The sequence below is a fragment of the Lytechinus variegatus genome, chromosome 6 (assembly GCF_018143015.1).
Source record: "Lytechinus variegatus isolate NC3 chromosome 6, Lvar_3.0, whole genome shotgun sequence".
Classification (NCBI taxonomy): domain Eukaryota; kingdom Metazoa; phylum Echinodermata; class Echinoidea; order Temnopleuroida; family Toxopneustidae; genus Lytechinus; species Lytechinus variegatus.
In genome coordinates this window covers 26,417,733-26,432,615 of record NC_054745.1, presented here as the reverse complement: position 1 = coordinate 26,432,615, position 14,883 = coordinate 26,417,733, and the positions used below count along the sequence as shown (strand labels likewise).

Here is a 14,883-nt window from a genome sequence, read left to right as displayed (position 1 = left end):
CTCTAAATGCCTTACCACACTGATCATACTCAAAGGGCTTCTCACCAGTATGGACTCGTTTATGGAGTGTGAGGCTACCTTTTTGACTAAACATCCAACCACATTGAACACAGTTAAAGGGTTTCTCACCTGTATGGATTCGTTTATGAGTTGTGAGAACGGATATTTCATGAAATGCTTTACCACATTGATCACACACATAGGGCTTTTTACCTGTATGGATGCGTTTGTGTACTGTGAGATCAAATTTTCCGAGAAATGTCTGACCACATTGATCACATACAAAGGGCTTCTAACCAGTATGGATTCGTTTATGTTTTGTGAGGTTGGATATTTCATTAAATGCTTTACCACATTGATCACATACATAGGGCTTTTCACCTGTATGGATGCGTTTATGTGTTTTAAGAGTATATTCACGATTAAATGCTTTACCACACTGATCACATACAAAGGGCTTCTCACCTGTATGGATACGTTTGTGTACTGTGAGATCGGATTTTTCATAAAATGCCTGACCACATTGGTCACATACAAAGGGCTTCTCACCTGTATGGATTCGTTTATGTTTTGTGAGGTTGGATATTTTAAGAAATGCTTTACCACACTGATCACAGACATAGGGCTTTTCACCAGTATGGATGCGTTTATGTGTTTTAAGAGTATATTCACAATTAAACACTTTACCACACTGATCACATACATAAGGCTTCTCACCAGTATGGATTTGTTTATGTCTAGTAAGATCTTGTATTTGACTAAAAGCCTTACCACATTGATCACATACACAGGGCTTGTCACCTGTATGGATACGTTTGTGTACTATGAGATCAGATTTTTCAAATAATGCTTGACCAGGTAGGTCACATACAAATGGCTTCTCACCTGTATGGATTCGTTTATGTCTTGTAAAATTGGATAAATCATGAAATGCCTTACCACATTGATCACAAACATAGAGCTTCTCACCTGTATGGATCTGCTTGTGTCTTCTCAATGAACTTTCTTTACTAAATGCCTTACCACACTGATCACACTCAAAGGGCTTCTCACCAGTATGGACTCGTTTATGTGTTATGAGAGTATATTCATGGTTATATGCTTTACCACACTGATCACATACATAGGGCTTTTCACCTGTATGGATTCGTTTGTGTAAAGTGAGATTGCATTTTTCAAGAAATGCCTTCCCACACTGGTCACATACGAAGGGCTTCTCACCTGTATGGCTTCGTTTATGTCTTGTGAGATTGGATATATCATGAAATGCCTTACCACATTGATCACAAACATAGGGCTTCTTACCTGTATGGATCTGCTGGTGTCTTCTCAATGAACTTGCAACACTGAATGCCTTACCACACTGATCACACTCAAAGGGCTTCTCACCAGTATGGACTCGTTTATGTGTTATGAGAGTATATTCATGGTTATATGCTTTACCACACTGATCACATACATAGGGCTTTTCACCTGTATGGATTCGTTTGTGTAAAGTGAGATTGCATTTTTCAAGAAATGCCTTCCCACACTTGTCACATACAAAGCGCTTCTCACCTGTATGGCTTCGTTTATGTCTTGTGAGATTGGATATATCATGAAATGCCTTACCACATTGATCACATACATAGGGCTTCTCACCTGTATGGATCTGCTTGTGTCTTCTCAATGAACTTCCATCACTAAATGCCTTACCACACTGATCACACTCAAAGGGCTTCTCACCAGTATGGACTCGTTTATGTGTTATGAGACTCTGTTTTGTGTTAAATGCCTTACCACATTTAATACATACAAATGGTTTCTCACCTGTATGGATAAGTTTGTGTACTTTGAGATTGGATATTTGATGAAAAGCCTTACCACATTGATCACACACATAGGGCTTTTCACCTGTATGGATGCGTTCATGTGTTGTGAGATGATTTGCAGAAATAAATGCCTTACCACACTGATTGCATGTATAAGGTTTCTTTTCAAGTATTATGTTTTCCTTATTTCCTGATTTCAAAATTATCTTTTCACCATGTGTAAAATCATTAATATCACACATGGATTTTTGTATTTCTCCTTCAACAAATTGTAGAATGCGTTCCTTTGATGCATACGATGGCAAGACAACACCATTAAGCCCATGTTTGTACTTGAGATGCCTTGCTAAGATGAGAGGAATAGCATAGACTGATCCACAATACTCGCATCTGTAGAGTCCAGAATCTATCAAGAAAAACAATACATATTCATCAATTATTTGAATGATTAAAGCTGGTATATAACCAATTACCTTGGAAACATTTTACCTCTAGGTTAATCAGCCATATTGGCTGACATAAAAGACGACAGATATCACTCTTGGGCCTTTTTATCGAAGTGGAGACAATGGCAGAGTTGGGATTCGAACTCACAACCTTGCGATTATGAGTCCAATGCTCTAACCACTGGACCACAACAAAGTCTTAATTCACTTAATAAATTGGCCAAGGCATGGTCATTTGACAGCATTTACAGAAGTCCAAAGAAACAAAATTCAGATAAAGAAAATTTCAAGGTCACAAATACAGGGGGTTGGACTCAGACCTCCTCATTTTAAGGAATTTCCCAATATAAATGCTAGATATTCTGGCCTGTACTATATATTTTTTTGTGTAATCTCTTTTCCCTCCACAGGGGCAGGGGAAAGGTCTTATACTTTGTTTTTTGCATTCTCAAAACATTGTTCTCGCTATGAATATATGAGTAAAGAAGGCTGTCATTTCCAACTCTCGTCTGCGTACTGCAATCATCACACTCATTATCTATTTATTCATTTATTATTATCATTATTAGTATTACTATTATCACAATCATTATTATCATTATTGTTATTGTAATCATTATTATCATTATTCTCCTCCTTCACCTTCTTCTTCTTATTATTATAAAGGGATGGTCCGGGCTGAAAGAATTTATAGTTTTTATAAATAGAGCAGAATTCACTGAACAAAATACCGAAAATTTCATCAAAATCGGATAACAAAGTTATTGAATTTTAAAGTTTAGCAATATTTTGTGAAAACAGTCGTCATGAATATTCATTAGGTGGGGCGATGATGTCACATCTCCACTTTTTCTTTTGTATTTTATTATGAAATTAGGTTCATCCAATTTTTTTTCCTCCACGCACTAGAAAAATTGAATTGACAACTGATTTAATGCATTACTTATTCCATTAATACACCTTGTATTTCTAAATAAAATTTCAAGAATCTCTGCACACAAGAGGAAAAAATAAAGGGAGATAATCAATGGGTCCCCCTGGCGACAACCTCTTTTGATTCTAGATCTCGGAGTGAGGTGACTATTTACCACAATACAAGATTGAATATTTTCATTGAAGACATTAAACCATTGTATAATCGATGGGTCAAAATTAAAGTATTTAAATACTTTTCTAATGAAGCTGTTAGAAATGGAATCGAAAGCCTTTTCGAAATCGATTAAAAGAAATAAAAAGAGGATATCCTTCACATCTGTATACAAAAGCAAATCATATAGCAGTCAAATATTTTCACCAATAAACCAACCTTCCATAAAACGTTTTTGGTTCTCATGTATTAAAAGAGGAAGCATCTGTTTGAGTCTATTTGCAATACATGCCGAAGCTATTTTGTATGTAACATTCAATAAAGATATTGGTCTCCAATTTCGAAGATAAAGTCTTTCTTTTTGGGAATAAGAGATATCACAACAAGTTTCTGATTTTGTGACATGCTTCCTTATTTTAAGGCACAATTTAGGTATCTAAGCAAGAAAAAGTTTATATCTTTTCAGAAATGTTTGAAAAACCCGACTGTATACCCATCTAGTCCAGGAGATTTACAACTCTTCATATTTGACAATGATTGATATATCTCCTCTATAGTAAGCTCGCAGGCCTTCCAAAGATTGAGCTCAGTCTGTTAACTTGGGTACATCAGCATAATCTAAAGAGATGTTCAAATCAATATCAATGACTTCGTTCTTTCGATACAATTCTGAATAAAAAAGTAAAATCTCGGATTGAAGATTTTCCTGAAGACAAATAGTTTTATTTTCGTTATCAATCAGTCTATTTATTTGTTTGTTCACTGCATTCTTTTTTTCTGAATTTAAAAAGTATTTTGAAGGGTTTTCACCGAATTCCATCCATTTAAATATAACTTAACTTTCTTGTTTTCTAACATTTCAATATATTTATTTGTATCACGTCCATTCAACATACCAATTTCGGTTATACTTCGTAATTCCAAAGGTCCTTCATTCCGAAGGTTCATAATTCCGAAACACGTAAATTGCCTATACCCCTATGTTCGTTAATCCGTAAACATAAAAGGGTTCATTAACCTGAACATATGTGGCTTCATTCCGAAAGTTCGATAATCCCAAAACGAAATAAGGTTCGATGTTCCGAAGGTTCGTAAGTCCGACAACGAAATAAGTTTCGTTGTTCCGAAGGTTCGTTAATCCAAAAACATAAGGTTTGTAGTTCCAAAGGTTCATTAGTCCGAAAACGAAATAAGGTTCGTTAATCTTTACATTTTCGGACTAACGAACCTTCAGAATTACGAACCCCATTTCGTTTTCGGATTAACGAACCTTCGGAATTACGAACCTCACTTTGTTTTCAGACTAACGAACCTTCGGAATTATGAACGTCATTTCGTTTTCGGACTAACGAACCTTCAAAAATACGAACCTTCGGAATAACGAACCGTCGGAATATCGGAACCTTCGGAATAACAAAGCTTCGGAATTACGAATGTTTCCGCACACGCTTACCCTTTTCACATATGGATTGGAATTGGGTTGGAGCATGGCTGCCTCCTGAAGCTTCTTCTGCCTTCTGATCACATGACAGAATGAGATCACCTGACTTGGTCCTCTGATCACCTGATGATATTGGATTGGTTTGTGTCTGGGTAATATGATCACAGTTTTTCCATTCAAGATCATTGATTTTCCCTTCTGCATTGTGATTAGCCTCACATATTTCTGCCTTCTGATCACCTGACTTGGTCCTCTGATCACCTGATGATATTGGATTGGTTTGTGTCTGGGTAATATGATCACAGTTTTTCCATTCAAGATCATTGATTTTCCCTTCTGCATTGTGATTAGCCTCACATATTTCTGCCTTCTGATCACATGACGGAGAGACAAGATCACCTGACATGGTCCTAAGATCACCTGATAATATTGGATTGGTTTGTGTCAGGGTAATTTGATCATAGTTCTTCCATTCCAGATCAGTAATTTTCCCTTCTGCATCATGATTAGCCTCAACTAGCAGATGGCCATCATCATCATACTCGGCTTCTACTTTTATGGTGAACTTAATGTACCGGTAATAAAAAAAAAGAATAAAAAAAATCAAGATACAAAACACTCCAAAAATAATACCAAACATTTTGACATGTCAGATCATGCAACAAAAACACATGCAAAGAAGAAAAATAAGAAAAAAATTATCATTGAAATATGGGATTTTTATTTAAGCATGTACCAGAACTTGGCCAATGAACATCTTTTCATAAAGCTGTTTGTAAGTTAAGAGCGACTTTAAGAACGACTGGTGAACCATCGCCAATTCAATATACCATTTACCACAAGAAAGGATCACTAGTCATTCTTAAAGTTCCTCTTAATTTACGAATTCTTCATAGCTTTATGAAACACCCACCTGGATTAAAAAATGTATGATCTTGTAATCACTGGCAGCGAAGCATGTACTAATGTGACCTAATGAACTCAGAGACATGCAAAATATTTTCTTAGATACTCGTACTTACTGTATTCAAATTCTCTTTATGTAACTCATTCTGCACTGTATGACATGTATTTCCCTGTTGATTATGAACGTCAGAAGACCCTAGAGAAGAAAAGAGATGGATAACTATGTACCTGCAAATATATACACAACAAAAAAGTAAGTCCCCCCTAAATCAAATTGCTGTATACTTTTGAACGGAATCAATTTGAGATATATTTCGTAGGTGGTTTTCTACACTCATTTGGCAACTCCTGGGGAAAAATGGGATTGATCGGTCGAGTCATGCATGAGTATTTAAAGATTGAATTAAAAATGACCATTTTTGAAAGTCACAAGAGTCGTTTTTCAGATTGTGCAAATACAAAGTTGGGCAAAAGTTCTCTTTGGGTGAATTTTATTGTGTTAATACTGGTTTACTATCCATCATTTAGCCACTCCACACACAATTTTGATATCGTATGTTCATGGTTGAGAGAGCACAATATTGCAGGGGCCGCGGAAGCGGAGGAGAGGGGGGGGGGGGGGGGGCCCGCTTTATTTCCCAAACCATGTACAGAAATGTAAAAATGACCATACGATTGTGATTTATGCATAGTCAGCCCCCCCCCACTTTTGGCTCAGCCCCTCCCCTACATTTTGAAAACCGTTCCGCGGCCCCTGTGACGTATCATCATAGGGGTTTTTTGGTAGTATCCTCTACAACTTGTTAGGTCAGATTAATTTTGAAAATATTGGTGTCTCCCTATTACAGGCCCCTCCCCCATTTTTAGATTCTGGATCCACCACTGATTTGTCCATAAATAAAACTGATCATGAGAAATTGTTAGGAAAGGAATACATTTATGCAGCATAAAGAGTATTCATTCTAAGTTTTCGAATGTGCTTGCTCAACCATGAAAATGTTTAAAGTTCGGAAAGTGTGTGGTAATAGAAATGGTGGATGATAAAAACAACAGCATTTAAAGTCACATTTGAAACCAAATTTGCCCTCAATATTCACCTTATTACCCATTAAAATGAGTCTGTGACATTGAAAATACCAATTTTCCCACTTTGATGCGTGCTCACTCATCCATGAATAAACAAATCGATTTCATTTTTGCACAGGATTCTGCCCATAGGTGGATAAACATTACTGCCAAATGACATTGCTAAAGACAGCCCTGAAAAAAAGTTCCACCATATTGAATAAGGGGTTATTTATTCTTAAAGGACAAGTACACCCCAACAAAAACTTGATTTCATAAAAAGGGAAAATTTCAACAAGCATAACACTGAAAATTTCATCAAAATTGGATGTAAAATAAGAAAGTTATGGCGTTTTTAAGTTTTGCTTATATTCAACAAAATAGTTATATGAACGAGCCAGTTACATCCAAATGAGTGAGTTGATGACATCACCCACTCACTATTTCTTTTGTATTTTATCATATGAAATATTATTTTCTCGTCATTGTCATGTGAAATGAAGTTTCATTCCTCCCTGAACACGTGGAATTCCATTACTTAAACATTTTGTACTTCTAGTCGATTTGACAGTCTCATAGGCTCAACACACCAACCTAGAAATGTTCTTTCCGATGAAGTTTTTTTCCTGATTCGTGTTCCTATGGGGTCCTAGAACAAATTCAGCTTGGTTGCCAAAAGTTGCCGTTTGGGCAATTTTGCTAATTTGCATAAATCCAAAATGGCCGCCAGATGTCATCTTGAAAACCTAACTTTTGAACCCCTGTCCACAAAATGATGAGTAATAACTCGTTTTAGGGGTTTAGAGATGTGTAGAACCGATTTCTGTAATCATTTTTGCAATATAAGGTCATCTTCAGGTCAAATCCAAGATGGCCGCCAGATTCCATCTTGAAAAATTGACTTTTGATCCCCTTGCCCAAGAATGACGAGTATACTTCTGTTTAGGGGTTTTGGGGTGTGCAGAATCTCTTTCTGCTTTCTATTTTTCAATATAATGTTATCTTAAGGTCAAATCCAAGATGGCCGCCATATGACGCCATCTTGAAATATCAACTTTTGAACTCTTTGCCCCATAATCATGAATAATAACTCTATTCGTAAGTCATTTGGTATGTTGATTCAATTCATGCTGTAATTTTGCATAATGGATAATCTTCAGATCAAATCCAAGATGGCCGCCACCCGCCATCTTGAAAAATTACTTTCCGAGGCTTATTCGTGTTAGAACTAATGTAAAGGGATATCAATAAGAATACTCATTTCTTTTATTAATTCTCAAGTTTTTGTCCCAGAATCATGAATAATCCCTCTTTTCGTGAGTTATTTGGTATGTTGATTCCATTTCTGTTAATAATTTTGCAATATAGGATCATCTCCAGGTCAAAATAATCCAACATGACCACTAAACGCCATCACTAAACGCCATATTAAGAAAGAAAAAACTACTTCCGAGACTATTGAACCTTGAAGAAGTGCTCTCCCTTATAAGGTTGTTGTTATGTATTGGAGCTCATGTAAGGGGAGTTCAGTGAGAATGATTCATTTCTTTTAATCACTCAATTTTTAGTTCGAGGTCAAGTCATGTCTAAGATGGTCAGATGGTTAATAGATTTCGTCATCAACCGCTTACTTTAGAATGAAACCATTCAAGGTTTGGGCTATGATTTCGGGAGTTTTGATCCTTTTTTTATTTCTGTGCAACCATACTTTTCCAGTGAAATGACTTTAAAGTATTATTTGAATTAAAAAGTGATTTCTCCTTAATTTTTTGTCCAAAAAATTAGTTAACTTATTAACTTCCTTTATAATTATTATTGGAATTTTCCTCCTGACAAGAGCCATTGACTTGGTCAGCAGGAGTGCACTCTTTAGCCTCCTGCAGAAGATAGGCTCCCCCAAGACTGTTCCACGGTCAGGATTGTTCTCATTCGTGAAATGTTTTACAGAAACGATGTCGCACCTGCCTCTCAAGAGGAATATACATAACAGCTGCCTGTCCTGTGCGTGTAAAGGGTTTGGATCATCCATCAGCCTGTGAGACAGTCAGAAATCCTGATAGACTCAAAACACCGACTGTCCTCCAGATGTGTATATCAACAGCACACACTTGTCTGGTTGTGGTGGACTCCTCACCTACCTTGGACCGACTATATGTCTCTTGCCCCCTTTCAGAGGACCAGCATATAAGCATCAGGATTGTAAAATCTGTCACAGTCATGGCCAAGCTCCTGCACGGAAGTAAGTCCTGGAAAACTTACGCCGACCAAGAAAAGTGGCTAAACACCTTCCATGTCAGCTGCCTCGGACGTATCATGCACGTTAAATTGCAGGACAAAGTGAAAGATACAGAGGCCCTTCAGCGTACCTGCTGAAAAGCTTATTCTCGCTCCTTAGTCAAAGGCACCTCAGGTGGTTGGGGCATGTTTGCCGCATGAAACCTTGGCGAATCCAAGAAGGGATTCGCTAAGGTGAGCTGTGTGATTGGTCTCACCCCATCGGTAGATCACACCTCCGTTATAAAGACCCCTGCAAACGTGACATAAAACTTGCCGGCATAGACACTAACACTTATGAAGGTGTAGATGATAGTCGCCATTCTATGGAGAGCTACTAAGTACAGGGGTAAAGACGTCAGAAAATAAACGGAATGCTAAATTGGCAGACCAAAGGCCTAGGAGGAAGGCTAGGATAGCATCTCTATATAAACGTGTCTCAGCGCCATCCTCCTTCATCTGTAAAAATTTGCTCTAGAGACTAGTATGGATGGACCTTAAAAAAATAAAAATACACTCGAAATGGACCATAGCCCAAACCTAAAGAGGATTCATTCTAAGTTGAGCAATAAATGTTGAAATCTGACATCTATGATGTAACTTCACCTTGACCTTGAACTTGAGAATTATTAAAAAAAAGATTCAGTATTCTTACTGAAATCCCTTTACATTAGTTCTAACACGTATAAGCCTCGGACAGTAATTTTTCGAGATGGCGGTCGGCGGCCATCTTGGATTTGATCTGAAGATTATCCTTTGTGCAAAATAACTGCATGAATTGAATCAACATATCAAATGACTCATGAATAGAGTTATTATTCATGTTTTGGGGCAAAGGGTTCAACAATTGATATTTCAAGATGGCGGCCATCTTGGATTTGACCTGAAGATGACATTATATTGCAAAATAGAAAGCAGAAATGGATTCTACACCCCCCAAAACCTGTAAATAGAGGTATTACTGGTCATTTTGGGGCAAGGGGAACAAAAGTCAATTTTTCAAGATGGCATCTGGCGGCCATCTTGGATTTGACCTGAAGATGACCTTATATTGCAAAAATGATTACAGAAATCGGTTCTACACATCTCTAAACCCCCAAAACAAGTCATTACCCATCATTTTGTGGACAGGGGTTCAAAAGTTAGGTTTTCAAGATGACATCTGGCGGCCATTTTGGATTTATGCAAAGTGAGTGAATGTTTAATTAAACGCCTTTGAATCATTGAAGCTTCTTAATTGGTCATGAACATATCGAAAAAGTAGATAAAAGATCAGTTTCAGTTACCAAAATGAAACACTACTTGCCTATGATATTTAAAAAATTGTATTTTTGTTTTCAATGAATGTTCATTGAACCATGAAACGATGAATATTGTTCAAAATACTCATCCCAAAAATAACTGTCACCATATTCTATCATTTTTATTGATAGAAATGTGTTAAAAATCCAATTACAGCAAATTTGGACTTGTGTTTATTCAACTGTGAAATTCAGCCAAGAGTTGTATCGTCTTTTAGAAAGTACCTTTTACAAGCCTTCTGACTACTTTTCATGATGAGAATGTGGAATCACTTCCAATAAAATGGAATCAAAGTCATGATATTTGGCTGGTGACTTTTGAAAAGTGACATTTTTGTCTTCTGTCGGTGCTCACTGAAGCATGACGTAAAATACGTCAATAACATTATTCCGAGGGTAGCTTATAAAATTACATACACGCTCATGTAAAAATATATCAAAAGCTCAAATTGGTTCAGAAATTATCGACGTTTGTTCAAGGGGGACTTACTTTTTTTGTTGTGTATATATAGATATAGAATGATTACCATGCATAAGTCATTACTGATGCATTGGCCCATTTATTGGTATTTCTTTATTTATGATCTGGTGAGAAAGTTGTACATTGTAATATTAGTTATGATACATTTTGTTGTGCAAAGTATTTCTATTTCCTTTATACTTCATTTTCCTTTCTCTTAACCGCTTGGAGGCAATTTTGCGATTTTGCGGTATATAAAATTGTTATAATTATCATTAATTACTTATAAATGGTTGTAAAAAAAATCAATATTCTCCAGAAAATTCAGTCATTCTATAAAACAAATGATACACAGGTTATTGTATATCAATCAATGCCATTGCTGATGTAATACCGTACTCACCCGACTTTCAATTTTCTGTTAACATAGGCCAACAATAATCTTCTGGAATCATCACGTTCAAACAATGAACCAAGTTCAATTCCAATCAATCAGCAAAAATTTTATTCTGACTCTAGTCAATTATGAATATTAACTCCTCAGGCTTGTAATACATCATACAACGCTTGACTCCTTAGGCCTTTACACCTGAAAGACGTGACAATTAAAAATCACATCAAAATTCATTGCGTAACTTTCACAAAGAAGGTGATATTCTTTTCATTTTCAAAGGACATCAAAAATCAATTTCAGTGTATTCCACATTCTGTTGATTTTAAATTGCTAGGTTACATGTAGAAACATGGTAAATTCACAAACCCTTTGTCTCTGTCCCCTTATACTCACTTTCCTCAATTATCTCTGTCTGTAATATCTGCTGACGTTGCATGAACTTTGGTGGGTTGACCTGTACCCCTGTGTATTAAAAACAAAAATAGCTTTTTCAATGTTGGTATGAAACACCAATATTGACAAAAAACAAAGTGATTGGCATTATTCAAACAAATTCCCATGAAATGATAGAAAAAATCTACAAAAATCTACAAACATTCGTGATTCCGGAGGTTCGGATATTCTGAATGTTCCTCATTCAGAAGCTTCGTTTTTCCGAAGGTTTGTAATTCCGAAGGTTCGTTAGTCCGAAAACGAAACGAGGTTCGTAATTCCGAAGGGTCGTTAGTCCGAAAATGAAGTGAGGTTCGTAATTCCAAAGGTACATTAATCCGAAAACGAAATGAGGTTCATAATTCCGAAGGTTCGTCAGTCCGAAAACGAAATGATTAACGAACCTTATTTCGTTTTCGGCCTATCGAACCTTCGGATCAACGAACCTTATTTCGTTTTCAGATTAACAAACCTTTGGAACAACGAATCTTATATTGTTTTCAGATTAACGAACCTTCGGAATAACGCCACAAATCTTCGGATGAAAGAACCCTTTTATGTTTTTGGATTAACGAACATCGAGGTATAGGCAATTTATGCATTTCAAAATTATGAACCTTCAGAATAAAGAACCTCCAGAATTACGAAGTGTAACCGTTCTGTCATGAGTTTAAAGGACAAGTCCACCCCAATGAAACGTTGAAATAAATAAAAAGAATCCAATGAGCATACTATTTTATTACAGTATAAAATATAATTCAAACAATAAAAAGCAAAAGAAATAGTAAGGGACATTAGACTGTCTCATTTGCATGCTACTTTGATTTTTCATTATTTATTCAGTCAACACTTTTCTGGGGTGGACTTGACCTATAAGAATGACTAGTGATCCTTTCTTGTGGTAAATGCTAATTTTTCATTGGTTATTAGAAAGGAACTCACGAATAGCTTTATGAAACACCCACCTGGTTATAATGCTGCTGTTTTACCCAATCTCACTTTCAAAATAGGTCTAGGAATCATGATGTTCCAGGGCCTCTATTTAATTGGAAATATGAATTTTGTAGGTATTGTACTTAAAATTTTACTTGGTTTGTAGAAGTATTTAAAAATCATATTCAGATCACATCTAAGTATTTTAGTTTATAAAGTCAAATTTAAGCAAACCATTGTGACATCGTGATATTTGAGCCAAGAAACGTGCAATGATTGTATCAATTTGTGTGCAGTATGTATGACTGCGTGTATCACAACTAATATATTGCACACAGGCCAGTCTTAAGTCTGGTAGGTGGCCGACTTAGATTTAAGAAAAATACTTAGCTAAAAATACAGTTGAATACCAAAAATGGTTAAGTATTTTACTTGAACCAAAATGCTGAGTAAAATATTTTAATATTCTGGCCTAAGAATCAAATTGAATATGGGCCCAGGTCTTGAATTAATCTAAGGAACCAAATTTTATTGACTAAATTTTTTATTTTCCAATGAATGGACAAAGGTTCTTCTGACAAATTACTGCACCTACCAACTTCTATCATCATCTCATAGTTTTCCTTGACATTCTGGATACAGATCCTTTCGTAATCGCTGATATCTGCCCATTCATTGGCTGTGAAGTAAACCTGGACATCTGAACATTCATCTGTCTTTGGCAGAGGCATGGTGATTTGACTATACAAGTTAACTCTGTACCTAGGATAAGATGGAGACAGAACCTGTGAGAAAGCTCTTAAAAAAAGAAACAAGTGGAACGCCTCTGGAAGTCTCGCCTGCATTACGCAATCCGATGCGCAGCAGTGCTGACTTTGAAAACAGCTCTTGAATAATTATTCACAAAGGAAAATATTCATATGATAATGAAATACTCTGTCCATTGATCCAAAATGACCATCGACCATGATTGTGACCCACAATGTGTGCAAAACAATAATTCATACTTGATTAGTAATCAAAAATTACCCTTGTGTTCATGTTTCATGAACTACATGTAGATCCATAAACTTTCTAAGGTATGATGCCAATTCTAGTTATACCCCAACATGGCCAAAGTTCAATGACCTTAAATGACCTTTGATCTTAATCATGTGACCTGAAATGTGCCCAGGATATTCAGGGATACATGGTTGCTCTTATGTCCAAGTTTCATGGACTAGATCAATAAATGTTTTATTTAAGTTATGACATTCCCACAAATACCCTCAACATTACCAAAGTTTGTTGACCCTCATGACCTATGACCTGAAATTCGCACAGGATGTTCAAGGATTCTTAATTACTCTTTATGTCTGAATTTCATGAACTAGATCTATAAACTTTCAAAGTTAAGATGGGAATTCAACAAATACCCCAAACTTGGCCAATGTTCATGGACCCTTAACGACCTTTGAGGGGGGGGGCAGTCAAATGCATTGTTTTACACATGTGTGACCAAATTATTTGCAAACACCCCCTAAACTTTTGACCCCCTTTCACTTGCTCATTTAAACGTTTTGGCCCCTACACAAGTTGTCGCTTGTGCAGGTAGGGTTAAAAAACCACAAAGGAATACAATATTAACATTGTCAATAAGTGTCATCCAAAAATCATCAGGTGATACTTTAAATAGTCCCGGGGAAAATGCTTGGGGGGACATAAATTAAACACATTTGTCTAGTCTTGAGAAAACAAGTGGAATGCCTCTGGCAGTCTCACCTGCATCACCCGATTCAACATAGCAGCAGTGCTGACATTAAAACTACTATAACTCGCACAAGATGTTCAGTGGTACTTGGTTACCCTTATTTGACATGTTTTATAAACCAATACACTTACAGAGATATGATGGTAATTCAACAAATACCCCCAATGTGGCCAAAGTTCATTGACCTTACATGACATTTGACCTTGATCATGTGACCTGAAATGCGCACAGGATGTTCAGTGATACTTAATTACTCTATGGCCAAGTTTAATGAACTAGACCAATATACTTTCAAAGTTATGATGGTAATTCAACAAAATACCCCCAATCTGGCCAAAGTTCATTGACCTTACATGACCATTGACTTTAATCGTGTGACCTGAAATTCTAACAGGATGTTCAGTGATACTTGATTACTATCATTTTCAAGTTTCATGAATCAGATCCATAAACTTTCAAAGTTACAATGGTAATTCAACATATACATGTACCCCCAATTTGGTCTAAGTTCATTCACCCTAATGACCTTTGACCTTAGTCATGTGACATAAGACTAGGGCAGGATGTTCAGTAATAATTGATT

General features: G+C 36.3%; 1 protein-coding gene across 1 annotated transcript in view; it reads right to left on the bottom strand.

Annotated features, from left to right (window-relative positions):
* Nucleotides 1-204: 204 nt before the first annotated feature.
* LOC121417279 (zinc finger protein 665-like) overlaps nucleotides 205-14,883 on the bottom strand; it is a 33,483-nt gene continuing 18,804 nt past the window's right edge. Inside the window, exons 2-6 of the mRNA XM_041610922.1 lie at nucleotides 13,146-13,312; nucleotides 11,552-11,647; nucleotides 5,808-5,887; nucleotides 4,798-5,350; nucleotides 205-2,217 (exon numbers count right to left, since the gene is read on the bottom strand). Coding sequence (XP_041466856.1) covers nucleotides 293-2,217; nucleotides 4,798-5,350; nucleotides 5,808-5,887; nucleotides 11,552-11,647; nucleotides 13,146-13,281 — 2,790 coding nt within the window. The 5' untranslated portion in view covers nucleotides 13,282-13,312 and the 3' untranslated portion in view covers nucleotides 205-292. The remainder of the gene's footprint in view (nucleotides 2,218-4,797; nucleotides 5,351-5,807; nucleotides 5,888-11,551; nucleotides 11,648-13,145; nucleotides 13,313-14,883) is intronic.